General features: G+C 30.2%; 1 protein-coding gene and 1 long non-coding RNA gene across 5 annotated transcripts; one reads left to right on the top strand and one right to left on the bottom strand.

Annotated features, from left to right (window-relative positions):
* Nucleotides 1–1,483: 1,483 nt before the first annotated feature.
* Nucleotides 1,484–3,918, bottom strand: LOC107262207. The gene is made up of 2 exons (XR_001536105.3): nucleotides 2,664–3,918; nucleotides 1,484–1,840 (listed from the first exon to the last, which is right to left on the bottom strand). It is a non-coding gene; the product is annotated as an uncharacterized LOC107262207 (long non-coding RNA).
* Nucleotides 3,919–7,723: 3,805 nt separating this feature from the next.
* LOC8268095 (carbon catabolite repressor protein 4 homolog 1) lies at nucleotides 7,724–15,551 on the top strand. Of its 4 annotated transcripts, XM_048380264.1 has the most exons (14): nucleotides 7,762–7,865; nucleotides 7,960–8,035; nucleotides 8,117–8,445; nucleotides 10,199–10,952; nucleotides 12,041–12,127; nucleotides 12,212–12,295; nucleotides 12,368–12,454; nucleotides 12,549–12,635; nucleotides 13,498–13,551; nucleotides 13,643–13,734; nucleotides 13,828–13,942; nucleotides 14,123–14,270; nucleotides 14,396–14,550; nucleotides 15,189–15,551. In XM_048380264.1, the coding sequence occupies exons 3-13, from the start codon at nucleotides 8,288–8,290 to the stop codon at nucleotides 14,539–14,541; spliced, it is 1,812 nt and encodes a 603-aa protein (XP_048236221.1). In that variant the 5' UTR covers nucleotides 7,762–7,865; nucleotides 7,960–8,035; nucleotides 8,117–8,287; the 3' UTR covers nucleotides 14,542–14,550; nucleotides 15,189–15,551. The 4 variants fall into 4 exon arrangements, with proteins under 4 accessions (XP_002531170.1, XP_015582085.1, XP_048236221.1 ...); XM_002531124.4 differs by lacking the exon at nucleotides 7,960–8,035 and having other exon boundaries at nucleotides 7,724–7,865; XM_048380263.1 differs by having other exon boundaries at nucleotides 7,960–8,445.
* Nucleotides 15,552–17,745: the final 2,194 nt, after the last annotated feature.

Consider the following 17,745-nt stretch of genomic DNA (forward strand, 5'->3'; position numbering starts at 1 on the left):
ACTGATTTGAATAATCTATGTTTTTTTTTTTAGAAGAAGCAATAGTCTCTAGATTATTTGATTTTAACTCACTCTCGAGACCCCTCATTTTTATGCTTTCGATTCGTGATCTAGTCCTCTCGCGACTCTTATTCAGTAACCCGACTCCTTCATCATCGGGTGATGTATTTGATTTGGTATATTAAGTTGTAAAATCTTAGATTCTCCGCAGTAGTAATAGTAGATGTATCAGTTGTAAATTTTCTGAGCTTCGGGTCTCGCCTAGTTTTTCTGGTAGACCGAAGTAATTTTGTAAAGTGTAACTATTAAGATAAATTGTGGCTTTAATAATATTAATTTGAGATGAGATTTATTTAAATCAGTGAGTGTCAGGCTTACTACGGGTTTCGGTGGCCTTAAGCCTACCCATTCCCTAGTGCCGGTCACGGGCCCACGGGTGGGGTCGTGACAAAATCGATTACCCTCTTCATGGCAGTAGATATCAAAAGGTGTTCCATAAGTTGCCATTAAGATTGTCCTTCTTCATGAGAGCTTGAGACTATTTCCTTTCCCTTGTTCTTTCTTATTTTTATTTTTGGGGCCATTATTGACTCTTGGAATAGATACAGTAGAGATTGAGGTAGAAACTTTTAATTTTTAGAAGAAAATTTTGAGGTTCTTTATAAAGAGAGAAAGAGAAACGAGAAGAGAGAAAATAAAATGTGATGTTAATGGAAAAAAGTGATGTGAGAGAGAGAAAAGAATATATTTATATGTAAGGGGTTAGAGTTTGTGAATAGTGTATTTGAATTATAAAAAATAACTTTTTTTATAATTTTTTATGTAAAAATTAAAATTTAAATACTAATACAATTCTTATTGATTTCTCATTTATTATGAGGTAAGTGTAATTATAATTTTTTTCTTTATTTATTAAATTCCATATTAAATCGTGAGCTATATAATAGAAATAGTCATTAATTTCTCTGACAATATAAATAATAGATTTCCACCAATATTGATGCATAGCGATGAGAATATTCAAAGTCTAAATCGAAAAATTCTTAAGTAGATTGGGTTTACCACATTCTTTATATGATATTATTTATTAAATGTTGCATTTGTATTAGTTGATTTATTTATTACCACTAACCACCCACGATTAAAAACTAATTAATATAAATGTAACAACTAATAGATAATGCCACATATTTCTATATAATTAATTTTTCCTAATCCCACAAATGAGATTATCAATTAAACCACCCTGAATTTGTACCATAAGGTATATATTTGATTTTACAATTAGGTTATTGGCTCAATAAGTTTTTGTCTGATCATGAAGACATTTTTGGAAAAGAAGAAGTGCCAAGTTTAAACTGTAAACTTTTTCCACTCATGACAGACGCTCAAGTTCAAGGCTTTGTTTAAAATTTTAATTGCTTAAAGTGCACGGAAACATTATTGCAACATATAGCTCAATTATTAATCAGACTACTAAAAGTGCAAGAATCAGAATAAACAAAACCCGAGGAAAGAATTAAGGAGAAGCACCCAAGAAATATCTGCAAGTAATCAATCAGGGCCATGATCACTAAGAACGACCCACTAAAATTACACAGTCCTCTTTTATTTTATATGATCTGCTTGATGATAATTGAGGCTTATCAGATCAGTCACTTGCACTGCCAACTGCACATGCACTGAGTGTAAGGTCTGAAAACATCAACACATTCTGCAGTCCCATGGTGCAAGAATTTGCACAAGCTGTTGCACATTTTAATCTCACAATTGCGGTTTCCTGGAAGCCTGGGAAGTATAATACGGCATATCTTGGCTTCTGCTTCATGCACTAATGCAACTGCAATAATTTATCACAAAATAACAGATCCAAGACTCACAACCCAATTAGATTCATTAATTCAGGATGGTTCTTTTTTCTTTTTTAAAATATTGCAACATTTTTTTTTTGTTTATAGGAAATCTTTGAGGTTAGAGAGGGAACATTATCATCACAATTACTTGATACCAAAAGTGAAGATCTGAGTTTCTTTTTTATTAAAAAGAGAGAGAGAGAGAGAGAGAGAGAGAAAGGGGTAGACCTTATTGAAATGGTGGAAGAAGCTAAAAGTATAACATAAATCTAGTCCATTTTAGTGCATTAGAAATATATCACAAACCTTTTTTAGTACATCCCAAAAACTTTAGAGAAAGAACTATTATTAGATTTGTATGCTTAACTTTTTTATATTCAACTACTAGATTCATTTTTATATAAATTTCTTTGGACTGCTACAAAAAATATCATCACATTTTAAAATAACGCGATCTAATTCAAAATATTTATCCAATATGCCCATTATATGTACTTTTTGAAAATAGAAAATGATAATTACCTACATGTCATTTTAAAATGTATTTTTATAATCTAAAAAAATCACCCGTTTGCAGATATAGATAAAAATAAATATATGCTTTTTATATGAAAATACATCAAATTACATATATATACCTTTTTCTTTTAAGACTAAAACATTTATCCCTAAAATTATGATTTATGATAGATTAAGTTAATCTATTTTCTTATAAGAGAAGGATAAACGTACTATATTTTATGAGAGCAAGGAATCAATATTGCATGTTGACAACACTAAGAAGAATTCAAGAAATGACAGTAACCAAACCTGAGAAAACAAGGAGAATGAGGAAGAAAGATTTGCAAGGAAACAAGGCCATATCTAAATTGTGTTTCAGTAGCAACAAACTGAGACCGAGAGATGATCTTTAGAACATCCATTTATGCTGTGAATTTTTATGATTTCCCTTAATTTAGATTCTTGCCATATGTTCCCAAATGACCTGCTTTCTTATTTATCATGAATCTGAAATAAAGTTCGAGATCTGGTGCCCAGATTTTCTTTTAATGCGATTTTTATTGAATTAAAAATGATTTTATTAAAGTGGTTCATAATTAAAAGTTAGGTCATGTGGGCTATTAAAACTTTCTTTTCTTTTCTTTTTTCCTAAAAAAAATAAAGATAAGAATGAGTTATCATCTTTTAATATGGCCAGCTTCTGCACAAGCAAGAAGACAACGAAACATATTCCAGCATATAAACAAAAAAGAAAAATTGAAGAAAAAAAGACAGCAGATCTAAAAGAATAATAAATCTGTTTGAAAATGATTTAATTGATGTCCCCGACTGCTTAGAAAATAAAACTATAATTTGGCTCGATACGAAAATTATAAAAAAAATTCTTATCTATACTGAGTATATAATTCTCAAATAAATAATTTTACGAGGCAATAGTCTTATGTTCCATCATATATTAAAGTTATGATGCAATTTATACAAGGACACTCGAGATGAATCCGATATCTTGAGTTTGAATTGGAGATGAAAATAAATATTTTTTTTCAGGTTTATAAAAGAATATTTTAAATTTCGACTCAATCATAGAAGGAAAACGCGTAAAAAATAATACAAATTGATAAAAATACAGGAACATAATATGCACGTTGCATAAATTCTTTATAAGAAAAGACAAATATAAAAAGAATCTGTTAAAAAGAATTAAAAAGAAAATGAAACTATGTGATTATCATGTTTTGGTTAGTCATTGAAAATTAGAGAGGCAAAACTGATGATAATTTAGAATAATACATCAGGGGATGGGTGCCCCCTTCAATTTATCCATATTATTTAACTTGGGAACATTATCAATGTCTTGGAATTTTTATTTATCCCACAGCCCTTATCTGCATTTTGATGTTTCTCATTAATATATACCAAATGTTTTTCTTTTTTTCGTAAAATATTTTTTACTTTTATTTTTGAAATAACAAGTTATTATTGGGTCTAATTTTACTTGAGATGTATTTCCTCGTGCACTAGTCTTTTTGATTTATAATAAATTTTAATATATTTTCTTGCTGATTAGAAAAACAAAGCATATATATTATTTATCAACTGGACTAATTTTATATATTGTATGCCCATATTATTTCTAAAAGAATAATTAATTACATGTTTTTTGTTTTTTGTTTATAATAGATATGTTATTCCTTTATATGCCGTTAATTAAGATTTCTGATTTGGATATATAATTCTATTAAAATTTTAAAATAATATTTGACCATTCATTAGAATTCTGTCTGATACATTTTAAATAACTCTAGGTAAAAATAAAAAATTATTTACTCATTTATTGAATGGTGTTTAGTTTATTGAAAGACTAGTTCTTGAGTAGATAGACTTGATGCTCAAACATTTATCCAAGCCAGTTGAGTGAGTTGACCCTGATGTTTTATGAATTCTATCATAATTAAAAGATCTTAGGCTGGTTAAACATATATATATATATAGAAAATTATTAACAATACTTTCTCTTAAGCATTCATTTAGATATCTTTTTTACAACTAGTCTATTTACTTGTTATATTTTAAAAGAAATTTATATATAGTATAAATACTATTAAGAGAAAAATAAAATTATAACATATTAATTATTATTATCTATTATAATAAATTAAGAATTTCTATCAAAAGTAATCATAGAAGTAGACCACTTAAGGAAATGTTTTGCATTTGTTATCAAATCTATCACATAGTTATTTAAAAATGATAGATTTTAAATTTTTAAATTTGATATATAATTTTAATATTTATTTCAATTTTAACCTATAATAAAATCATCAACTAAATTTATTGATATGACATGAACTCTAGTAACAATAAAAAATTATTCATATTACTAATTATTTTTGTTTAAGCATGTTAGATTAATGAAACTCTAAAATTAAAAGAATAATAATTCTATTTACTTAAAAGATAATATTTTAGTAATAGAATGAGTCAACAATTCTAGTATTGATTCAACTCTTTTTGTTCTCACTAGAGCTCACACCATATCAACACATTTAGTAGACAATTAAATTGGAGGTTAAGATTGAAATTATTACTAAAATATGATATTAAAATCGGAAATGTAAAAATCACACACTAAAGTTAATAGCAATTACTGATTTATTTTTAACAATTAAACCTTTAAAAATCTCATTATCTAATAATAGCTTGATATTTTAGATTGGCAAGAATGTTTGGCTTTTAGTCAAACTAAATTCCAAAACTGTTATGGGGTTAGTATTAGTGTAATTTGATTAGTATAGTTAATATATTTGATAGCTTTAATTTGATTGAATTTTTTTTAATAGTTATATTTTTCATGTATAAATATAAGTTTTTTTTTTCATATTAAACACGCAATTTTAATAATATAATCCTTTTGTAATAATTACTTTAAAAAAGAAGAAAAAATCACTCTATATCTAGAAAAAAGAAAGAGAAAATCACAAATTTTTTCTATTTTTGTGTTTAAATTATTATTTTTATTTAATTAAGTGTTTGAATCTGCTAAAAATATTCAATATAATGTCTCTAGTCGGTTTTAGAGGTTAAAATACTTATTTGACTTATTTTGAATAGTAAATTAACTTACGTACCTTTCTTTAAAATAATATTATATTTCTTATATTTTTCTTCTTTTTATCCATTTTGAGCACTACTTTTTTCAAATTTCATTTGTTTCTTAAAAGATTAAAAGAAACAAAAAGTAAAATTATTTTATTTTTCCCATTCATTCAAATAAAAATTGAAACAAATTAAATGTCATTTACTTATTTTTTAATTTTCGCGTATTCATCTTAAAAAAAAAAAAAATTCTTTCACCTCAAAATAATAAGAGAAGAAAGAAGAAGGTATTAAGTATTCTAAAAAAATAATTTTTAGAAATCAAGAGATGATGAGTAAATTTTAAGAAAACAAATATCTTTTAGTGTTAAAAGAAGATTTGATAAAAAATTAAAAAAAATGAGGAAAGAAGAAATATAAAAAAATTGTAAATAAGGATTAATAAGGATATTTAAGTCATTTCATCTGTAAAATGAGTTAAATTATTACTTTAACTTGTAAAACTTATAAAAAACACCATTATATATAAATTAACAGGTTCAAACATTTGATTGAACAAAAAAATAATTTGAACATTGAAATAGAAAAAATTAAAAAGTTAAAATACTAAATTTGTTATAATCTCGGAAAGAAATAAAAAAAATAAAATATTGAGATTAATTTCCCCCATATTCCAATCTCTCCACAACTGAGAAAAAAAATGCAAAAGGTAACAATGGCAACTATTAAAATCAAGCCACTTTAATATTCTTAAAAGAATAATGTAATGTAAATGTATGATATTATATAAACTTATAAAATTTAATATAGTTTTAATTTTAATAATTTATTAATACAATTATACACTAGTTTAGTCAAATATCAACTAAGAATATTATTTTCATTTATTAAAATTTTTATTATTTTCATTTGTTAAATTTTTTTATTTAATTTTAAAATTTAGTGAGTGATACTTGACAACTATGAAAAAACACGTAAGACTAATAAATTATTTAAAACAACATCTAATTAATTATTTAAAATTAAAATTTATCCTTTATAATGATAGAGTAACATAAAAGTAAAATGGTTCCCTAGGTAATTAACTAAATCTATACCGTGCAACAACCAATCAAAAAATACATATGACAATAAAAGAATTACTAATTGCAGAAATTATAGAATTCCTTGCATATACCCAATCAAATATTATTATTATTATTATTAGCTATAAAGTTTGCATCTCCCTGCCAACTCCATATGGCAAATCTTTCTCTTTTTGAAACATAAAGCTCACGGCAAACTCCAATCATCCTATTCCTGCATGAAACCATATTATATTTAGAAACGCTCTCCCGTACATGTTCATATCATGCCATAGTCAAAACCTCCTAGCTTTCTGTTTGCAAATAGATTATTAGGTAATTACATCATTAATTTTAAATTATTATTCTATTGAATAAATTACTACTTTAAAGTACAATAAAATCTTCTTACAGTTATATTTTATATAGAAATAATCTCTATATAGTGATACAAAGATTACATTTCCAATTTAGGTAAATTATACATAGAAATAAACTTTTTATTGTAATGAGTCTTGTCTTAAGAAAATATTTCTCTATATAATAATATTTGTATATATAACTTTTAAAAATATATATTATACTATATTTTACCTTAATGTAATATTTTATCTCATCAATTTTATTTGCATAATATGACAAGATATTTTACTTATCTTACCTTTGCTTTTTATTATTTCACCAACAAAATTACGTATTAAGTCCAAAGAAAAATATTCAAATCTTCATTAGATTATTAACCTTTATCATAGTTATAAATTTTATTTGGTTCTAAATATACGACTGTATACTAATATCTTAATAAACCATTTTAGAGGTGGGAGTTCATCATCAATCAAACTATCCTTATGCATACGCTAGTTTATCAGATGATTCGACACTTGAGTACGGTAATAAAATGAGATCACTTCTCAAAAAATAAACATTAGAACTTTAAATGAGAGTTTATCATCAATCAAACTATCCTTATGCATCTGCTAGTTTATCAAATGATTCGACACTTGATTACGGTAATAAAATGAGATCATTTCACGATAATAAAATGAGATCGCTTGTCAAAAAATAAACATCAGAATTTCAAATATCACCATTGTAGTATTCTATCGTTACATAGTTTAAAGGTTTAATAGCAAATGTTTTTACTTGAGGGGCTGAATAATGAAAATTAAAAAAGTTCAAGGGGCAAATTATGGGGTTTTTTGGCCTATCATTTATGTATGGGAAGTAACCCCACCGCTTCCCCCTCTTCTCTCGCTTCTCTCTCTGGCAGCACAACATAACATTTTCTCCCGTATGCAAAGGGCGCAACACAACACCACCATCTCCTCCATTTTCTTCACATATATAATTAGTAATATTTTTTTTTTATTATTATTCACTTAATCACTTTCCTCTGTAAAACCCTAATTTCCCACTCTTTTATTTTTCTCCTTCTCTCTCTACAGTTCGAATTTTTGTCTCTCTCTCTACAAGCCTCTCGATTATTTCACAAATCGATCCACTTCCAATCGCTTCATATTTGTAAACAATTCCGTTCTTCAATTACAAAGATCTATCTGTAATTGCTTTTAATCGAAGGTTTTCTTTCTTTCTTTGGGTTAGGGTTTGTTGAAGAAGATTTATTTTCACGGGTCAAGGTAGGCAGGCTGGCGGGTAAACGGGTCAAGTAAATGGCGGATCCGCCAAGTATCCGCCAACTGTTAGTTATTCTTAAAGAAGAAGAGGAGTTTACAGAGTTACAGAGTGGTAAAGAAAGCGAAGAGTGAAAGAAGCATGCTGAGCGTGATACGTGTGCACCTGCCGTCGGATATTCCAATTGTTGGCTGTGAGTTGACGCCGTACGTTCTTTTACGGCGACCTGATAAGGCCGTCACTACCGATGATGTTCCTGAGTCGGCCCCCCTTGACGGTCATTTCTTGAGATATAAGTGGTAAGTGCTCTACATTAGGGTTTCTTTCTGCTTTCCACTATCAGTTTAAGTAAAGATGTGAACTGTTTCTTGTATGTTGTAAATAGATGTGGATATCAAGATTGTGCTCGAGTTCTATAACTAATGAATTGAATTTCCGTTCATGTCAAGTTTATGTTATAATCGAAAAGTTTAGCTCTAATTGAACATTGGAAAATCTTGACGCATCTTAATGTGGCAACCAGAGTACTGCTGCACAATTGAAGCTTTTTATAGACTGCAGTTTCTTTTGCAGTTGTCTACACTTAGGTACATCAAATGTATTTTCTTGATGTTTAATTGTCAATGTGACGATATTTTAGTTTGTACATTTATGAATCTTGAAGCTTATATGCTTTTGTATGTATATTTTGCTGCATTGGTTGTAGTTGACTTGATTAGTTGTAATCTGTATTGTTTTAACATTTAGTAATGACAAGTTGACTACATCATTAGTATAGGAAGCTATCCAGAAATTGCTAATGGCCTTTTCAATGTTTCTATTGACTTGGGAATAACTCATGCCATACCTAAATTTTTTTATGTTAAGCATTAAAGGAAAAAACCTTGACCTTTGTTTATTAGTTGTATTCTTTGGATTCTTGAGAGGCATTATGTACTTAAACATGTCTATGGAAAATCTATAATGTAATAAAATTTCTTTTCTTTTAAATAATAAAAGATTAGGCCTTACTATACTATTCATCCTACTCTGGATCCATATATTCTACTAGTGCTGTCTTCTTTATATTTAAGTTTCTTGTCATACTTAACTTGCTTTAGATGTCACATGATAGCTGTAACTGTTTGTATATATTGTACATAGAGCATTTTATTATTATTTACATTTTTTTTGAATACTAGCTTAGTATTGATAGGCTGAAAGTACACAAAAATAAAATAACTGGGGTATGCAGCATTTTATATCTAACGAACATTAATGAATCTTAGATGGGAAACTAGATCTATGGCTTGTGCTTAGAATTTTTCTTTCTATTTGATTGTTGATCGCTACCATAGTGTTTATTTGGTGATTAGATAGCAAACTTAATTTAGCTATCATTTTGGAACATTTTTTTTTTACTAAAATAGGCTTAACTCTGGAAATGCAACTAAAGCTGTGATTTCCATCATTAAAGTATTTGAGTCTTCACTGAGTACTCGTTTAGATGATTCCAGATAGGGAGCAGTCTTTGCTTAAGCAGGCTTTTATGTTGGCATTTATATTTCTTTTTAGGTATTAATTATTATTGTGTTATGGTATTCAGAATTAATACCAATAGTATATATATGGGATTATATTTCCTCAATGGGGTGGCATCATTGAGTATTATATAACGATTTTAGGAATTGTAATTTCCCAAAAAATATTGCATAACATGCTAGTATCCAAATGGTATATATTCTGGATTGTGCTCCTGATAAATGAGAGCTTTTAGGATAAAGTTCATTACAACTAGGACGCAAGGACATTAGCTTTTGGGAATTACAACACATAACATTGGCAGGACTTTCATTTTCATGGGTTAAGTCATGAAATTGCTGCTAGATTGTATAGCAATTTTTTAATTTATTTTTGCAATTTTTAGAAAATGTTGTAGACATGTTCTGTTGATCCTCTAATGCTGACTGAGAGAAGTGACCTTGCTTAAGTTACTGAATGGTTTGAAACTTGGTATAGTACATGTTTTGCATATAGGTCATGTTTTCCTTCACTAATGGAACTCTATTGCAGGTATCGGATACAGAGTGATAGAAAAGTTGCTGTCTGTAGTGTACATCCATCTGAGCAAGCCACATTGCAGTGCCTAGGCTGTGTTAAGGCCAAAATACCTGTTGCCAAAAGTTACCATTGCTCTACCAAGTGTTTCTCTGATGCATGGCAGCATCACCGTGTTCTACATGATCGTGCTGCAAGTGCTGTAAGTGAAAATGGAAATGATGAGGAAGAGGTATTTGGGCGTTTTAATAGCACTGGGTCTGGAGTTCTTAACACTAGTTTGTCCAGTTCTGCATCGACAGCTAGCTTGACAAATGGTTCAGCACCTTTATATCCTGCAGCAGTTGCACAAAGGAGTGGTGGTGAAACCTGGTTTGAAGTTGGACGTTCTAAAACATATACTCCATCAGCTGATGATATTGGCCATGTTCTTAAGTTCGAATGTGTTGTTGTAGATGCAGAAAGTAAATTACCTGTAGGACATCCCAACACCATTCTTACTTCCCGTGTGATTCCAGCTCCCTCTCCTACTCCACGTCGCTTGATCCCTGTCAGTGGAATTGATGTGATGGGCCATTTAGATTCAGATGGCCGTATTTCATCCTCAGGAACTTTTACAGTGCTGTCTTACAACATTTTATCTGATGTTTATGCGACAAGCGAGACATACAGTTATTGCCCATCGTGGGCTCTTTCGTGGCCGTATCGCAGGCAGAATTTGCTACGGGAAATTGTTGGATATCGTGCTGACATTGTTTGTCTACAGGAGGTAAAACGCAACATATTTATATTATATGATTAAAGGTGAATTCCCATCAAGCTATGAAATTTTCATGTTGAATTTGTTTTCTTAAACATTCTGGCAAAAATGATGGAAATTTCCATATGTGAGAAGAAAATTGGGGTTTTTTTGTTTCCCTTGTTTAATTTCCCTCTTAGAAGAGTAGTTTAGTTTTTCGAGAATCAATGAAGTGAAATTTGGAAAAAGACTTTGCTGGCTTACTTATACAGGCAGTTCATGAACTGAAACTAATTAGCATTTTTTAGAAACCTATGCTAAATTGTAGCTATGTTATGCCAGAACATTGTGCAAGTGATTGTTAAGTGCTTGTAATAAACTTTAGAACGTAAAATGTTTAAGTTTCTTCTATCAAGCTTAGTATTGATCCATGGTTGCCAGAAAATTTTAATAGGCAGGTGAATTGCAATACAGATCCCATGATCCAAATTCCAAAACATGGATTGATAATGTATTGGAATGTTAAATCAACACTTTATTCAGCTACGCTTTTTTGGTCAAGAAATTAAAAAAAACTTTTATTATGTTTAACTAGTAAAAAATAACTTGAAAAGACCTAGGGTAGGTTGAAGAGCTTTTTAAGGAGGAAATATATGGGAGTGACTTGCAATAACAGTGTTTTGTTGCAACTAAGTGAGCCAAAGAAGCATAGCCCCTCCTGTACCAAATACAAGTTAAGGAATGTTCTACGTTCCCCTATTCAGTACTAGGTAACATGTACTGATCACTGGAGCCAATTGGAATTTCCAAGAAGCATGGTATCTTAATTATGTCTCTTTGAAATATTCATTAGTACATAAATGAGAGGAGTATTCTGTTAATTTTTTTTTCATTTTGGGAGGAGTGATAGTGTATAGTCCTACAATACAGACAAATATGGAAATCCTTTGACTCATCTGTCTTTGATTGCTATGTATAGAAGGGCTATCATAATAATATTTATAGAGGATGCTAATAGAATCAGAAAATATTCACAATTGATTCTTGTATCATGGATTTTTAAATATTACAACAGGCTTAACACTGGTAGTCAAAGTTTCTTTCTTTTCTGCTTCCAGGTTCAAAATGATCACTATGAGGAATTTTTTGCCCCTGAGTTGGACAAACATGGTTATCAAGCTCTTTATAAGAGAAAAACCAATGAGGTTATTTTAGGAATCCTTGTTTATTATTGTCATTAGCAAATCAGAATCTGGTTTCTTGTTTCTAATTTGTGTTATTAATTTCAGGTTTACAGTGGAAATAGTCCAACTATCGATGGTTGTGCAACATTTTTCCGTAGAGATAGGTTCTCACATGTCAAAAAATACGAGGTATGAAGTGATCTGAATGTGGACCAAGCTTTTATGGTCTTTCAAATGTTAAGCAGACATGCACTTGTGCAGGTTGAATTTAATAAAGCTGCACAATCTTTAACCGAAGCTGTGGTTCCAAGTGCTCAGAGGAAAACTGCTTTAAATCGTTTGGTCAAGGTTAGTTAACAGCTTACCTTTTAAATGTTTTCTGGCCGCAGGCAGAATATATGTAATACAAATTTGTCTAAAGTAAATTCTTTTCTGGTTACAGGATAATGTTGCGTTAATAGTGGTTTTGGAAGCAAAATTTAGTAATCAAGGAGCTGATAATCCTGGGAAGCGACAACTACTTTGTGTTGTAAGTTATCTTTTTATAGATATTCTGCTAGATTCATGATGGTTCAGTGTCCTTATTTTAAACTTGCTTCAATGGCCATAAACAATCTCATATTGGCCGACTAGGCCAAGAAATTCAACATTCTTCAACAACTTGAAGTTGGGCCTTCTTTTCGCATTATTATAGATATGAAAATAATGGGAAAAATTGGGTTCAATCGTCAGCTGCTCCTATCAGAAATAGGATTGAATACGGATTCGAGCCATAGCACAAGGTTTTATTAAAGCATATAGTTTTCCTAATCTAAATAAAGCAGGCTTCGGTGACAAAATGAGGGGTAGCCTCTCCCCTCACTTAATCTCCTTTCATCTTAAATTAGCCGGAACATCAGTTCTCCTTTTCCGCGAATATGCTGGTGTTATCAGTATAGGGACACCGTGACTTCACTGCTATTGAGTACTTTGGCTTTACTTGAATAAGCACTAGTCCTATGTTCATATTCACTTTGGTTTGTTTTTCTGGTCAGGATGGGATCTGTATTTCTTTTAATGATTTGATGAGAAGTTTGCTCCACATTTCACTGAATTATTTTTCACATTCTGTCTCCACTTCTTGACGAATTACATTTTTTCATGAAGGGAGTCTTCTATCATAATTTGTTGCTATGTCCCTATTTAAGAATTGCCTACTGTGGGTTCAATGTCATTTGAGGCTCTGCACGATCCTATTCCTAAAGTGTTATCTCATTTTATTTTTGTGTGAATGTTCTTGCTTGCACATTCTTTCTACATTTCGTTTAATGTGTCCGAGTGCAAGTCAATGATTTTTACTCATTTTGTCATTCATGGACTTTTGTTGCTTTCTTTTGTTGGTTTAAATACAGGCAAATACTCACGTCAATATTCACCACGATTTAAAAGATGTCAAGCTTTGGCAGGTTCTGATCTTCTCTTACACTTCAGTTTAAACCTACATCTATTCCTAGAGCAATGACGTTTATTGAATTTGTGTTTTCTTGTTGGAATTAGGTCCTTACTCTCTTGAAAGGTTTGGAGAAAATTGCAGCCAGTGCAGATATTCCAATGTTAGTCTGTGGAGATTTTAACTCTATGCCCGGAAGGTCTGCCTCCTATTCTGTCATTATTTTTGTCTATTTGTAAGACCAATATACTAGTATAGGTTCGTTGCTTAGTTGAAGTTAACTCTATTGCAGTGCTCCTCATTCACTTCTTGCTATGGGAAAAGTAGATCCCTTGCATCCAGATTTAGTGATAGATCCGCTTGGAATTTTACGTCCTCACAGCAAGCTTACGCATCAGTTGCCACTGGTAAAGTATCTTTTGGCGATAGCCAGCTCATGATAGGGATAGTGAGAACTCTGTTTCTTTTGGTTAAATGCATATTGCCTAAAAAAGCAATGTTGTTCTGGGTGGCAGACTGGTTACTAGTGTTATATTTGTTCTGGATTCTTATGGATTCTCCTTGTCGTGACATGTTCACTATTGCAGGTTAGTGCTTACTCATCCTTTGCAAGATTGGGTGTTGGTCTTGGATTGGAACAGCAGAGGAGGAGAATGGACCCCGCAACAAATGAGCCTCTGTTTACAAACTGCACTAGAGATTTTATTGGCACCCTTGATTACATATTTTACACAGGTGAACTTTCTATTTATTTATGCACTGTTGGGTCTTGTCCCTACTATCCATGTATTTGAACTCTGATCTGAAATCTAATAGTAGGATTTTGATAGCTGAGTGATTGAATTTATCTCTCTTTTCAGCGGACTCTTTGACAGTGGAGTCCTTGCTGGAACTCTTGGATGAGGAAAGCTTACGAAAAGACACAGCCCTTCCTTCTCCAGAGTGGTCATCTGATCATATAGCACTCTTAGCTGAATTTCGCTGCAAGCCTAGACCGCGACGTTGACAATCAAGTGTAGGCAATACTTTTTCTGTATAGCTTTATTTTGCTATAATATGGAGCATGTTCATGTTTTGTTTTGTTTTTTCTTTTTTCTTCTGCACCAACAATCTTGTCCAGATCAAGATCTCTTGTAGATTAAATTTGAAACCTCCCTCAGGTTCAATAAGGCGATGCAAGAAAAATGAAGACGCCTTCTATAAAATATATTAAATCCAGCATTGTTAATCCAAGGTTTTTTGATAACTAAGTTTTCTACCTTGGATCCTTGCCCAAATCTCCTTCTCAGAACCCCCGATCCCCAAAGAAGTCCTGATGGATGTCCAGATGGGCATCTTTCAGGACTTTGATTCTTTTTCTCCAAGTACACCATATAATGGTGTAAAATTTCAATATTTGAGGAAGACCGCTTTAAAATAATTTAGCTTATTTTATTGCAAAATTTTCAAGGCTGGCTCACATTGGGATTGCTCCATGCAGAAATGTGCCCATTGTTTTTTCCTGCCTACTGGTGCTTGTATGAGACTATGATTGTACTTCTCTCTCACACACGTTCCCACTTACCCAGCTGGCTGTTTCATTCTGTCTTTCATGCATGATTCATGTGGTTCTTGTAATGACTGAAACACTGATCTTCCTTCATTCTGGGGCAGGTCTAGAGATGCACAAGACAGTGACTAGAAGAAACCAAAGGAATTAGATTACCGTAAGATCATGGTCCATGTGTTATTTTCCAGGTATCTCATAGTGGGGTATCCTTTGCTGTGATCTGCTTTGTATCATGCCACCTTTGTCTCATAGAAAAGTTATGGTATGCCTTATTCAATCGTTTTCCTTTTTTTTTTTTTTTTTTCTTTTCCCCTTTACTGAAAGAAATGCCCCTACCTCCTTAGTGTATGTCATCCATCATCTTGTACTTTAAGCTCTCCCTGCATAGCAAGTGGTTAGTGGCATGCTATTGAATGCCCACTAGTTTTGGGTTCAATGATATCCTTTGTTCACTGTTCTTTTTCTCATTTTCTGGCAGCTGAAAGAAATAAAATAATTTTCAAGTTCTTAACCTCATATTTATATTATTTTGGTGAAAGGTTCCATGTTAGGAAGTAAAAGATGTGTCTGGGGGAATGAGGCGGCGGCCTGCTAAAGCCAAACGTTGCAATTGGCAATTGCAAATTTCGTAAATCATAATTTTAGTGGGAAGCGCCTCAAGTGTTCGCATGAACGTTTCTGCATGAAAAGAAGGGATGGCTACACACACACAAAAAAGAAAGAAAGTAAAAGAATACGCCAATTGAACTTTCAGCGTAAATTTAATTGAACTTTTAATCTAAAATTCCATGACGACAACTAAAATTACGTTAGAAGTCCAGATAGACTTGCCATGGATCCATCGTAAAGCACACATAGTTTGACCTCTTTTTGAAACTCTACTGTAAATCGTATTATCAAGAGTTACTGATAAATGCTAAGGTATAACTAGAAATAATAAAGTAAAAACAAAAGTCAATGGTAACGTGACATTATCGCTTTCAGATGGTTGAGCTTTTTACTTTCCTTTTTTTTCTTTTTTCTTAAGAAAAAGAATTTAAATAAACATGTGCCGATCTTTGACTAGCGGGAGCCTTGCAATTTCTTTCGAAAAATTGATGCATAAGCACAATGAACTGAGCTTTTTTATTAAGAAAAATATATATGAAAAAAAATAAAATAAAAATAATATTTTAATATTATGAAATATATTGACGTATTATTGTGGGATTTATTTAAATATTCTACATATTTCATTAGAATAAAATAGACTTTAATTTAACTATAATTAACTTTTATTTCATTTAAAGTATATAAATTTTTTTAGATTTCAACCAAATCCTATATAAATTTGTGGGTTTTGCTGGAGTATCAATTTTGCACCCTATCATTAGAAGTCTAATTTCTAACTATAGATATTCAATCAATATTATTTTAAATAATTTTATATTTTTCTAGTACATCAGATTGTCAATAAATCTATATATAACTTTCAATTATTTATTTAAGTGGAGATTATAAAGGTGAATCTTATTATTAGCAAATCTATTGTTCAAATTCTAAAAATATATAGAGATTTTTAATAAATATAATAAAAAATTCGGTTAATTAATAACTAAATACTATATATAATTAAATAATATAATATTAAATTATGTTAATAAATTTTTAAAATTAAAATAAATCAATTTCTTTTAAATTTATATTGTATGTATATCTATGGTATATTAAAATAAGTCTAAATTTTTGAGTTGTTGGATGCGATTATTGAAATTATTTATTTATATGTAAGATAAAAATTTATCACTTCATTTGCTAAACATGGATTCATCATATACTTGTATTTCGCATTTCATATTTTTAACCCATAAACCATGTCAAAATCGCTGGTTAGTAAGTGAATTAGAAAGTTAATTTTTGCAATAGCATGTGCTTTTTTTCCTGCCATGGCAGAGTGATGGATTCTTATCAAGTTTATGCTAGATACTCCCACTCTTAAAATAGTGATCTTTTTTCTGTTTTAGAAAGAAATTTCTATAATTGAAACAATTTGTTCTAGTCTTGGCAATTATCATCCAAGACATTAATTTTTTTCCTTTCTAATTCTAATTAATATAATTAAATGTTAAACTAAATTAATAGTAGATAGTATTTAATTAATAGTTATCGATTAATTATATTATATTAATTTTTTATTAAAAATTTCTGCCAATTTTTAAAATTTAATTAATAAAATTTTATAACTATAGGCCCACCTATTACTTTTATATACATAATTAAAAATTAAATATGAAATTAATGATAATCTAAATTAGTAAAAAATAATATAAAATTAATAAATATTGAAAATAATATGAATATAAAAATAATATTCTAGAAAATAACCTCTTTTACACATAAAAATCACAAACATAAATCCAAATCTCCATTGTAGATCTTGCTTTCCAATTGGAGATCCCACTTACCTAATACCTAAATACTCATCAATTTGTTGAAAAAGAAAAATACTTATCAATTAAGCAAAATAAAGAAAAAGAAAAAACCCACTTCCTTGCCACGTCTCTTAACTGAAAAGACTCTTAAGTTCTGTGGGCCACCAATAGCTATCGCCGCGTAAGGTTCTCCCTGTAATTTTTCGCAAATCCCAAGGTCAATAATCTTATCCCTAATCCTCTATAAATA

The sequence above is a fragment of the Ricinus communis genome, chromosome 10, assembly GCF_019578655.1.
Source record: "Ricinus communis isolate WT05 ecotype wild-type chromosome 10, ASM1957865v1, whole genome shotgun sequence".
NCBI lineage: Eukaryota > Viridiplantae > Streptophyta > Magnoliopsida > Malpighiales > Euphorbiaceae > Ricinus > Ricinus communis.

Excerpts from the sequence above, each read along its gene's own strand:
- LOC8268095 (XM_002531124.4), top strand. The coding sequence starts at position 8,288 with ATGCTGAGCGTGATACGTGTGCACCTGCCGTCGGATATTCCAATTGTT. Across the intron at positions 12,636-13,497 it reads AGCGACAACTACTTTGTGTT|GCAAATACTCACGTCAATAT; the intron begins GTAAGTTATCTT and ends GTTTAAATACAG. Across the intron at positions 13,735-13,827 it reads TTTAACTCTATGCCCGGAAG|TGCTCCTCATTCACTTCTTG; the intron begins GTCTGCCTCCTA and ends ACTCTATTGCAG.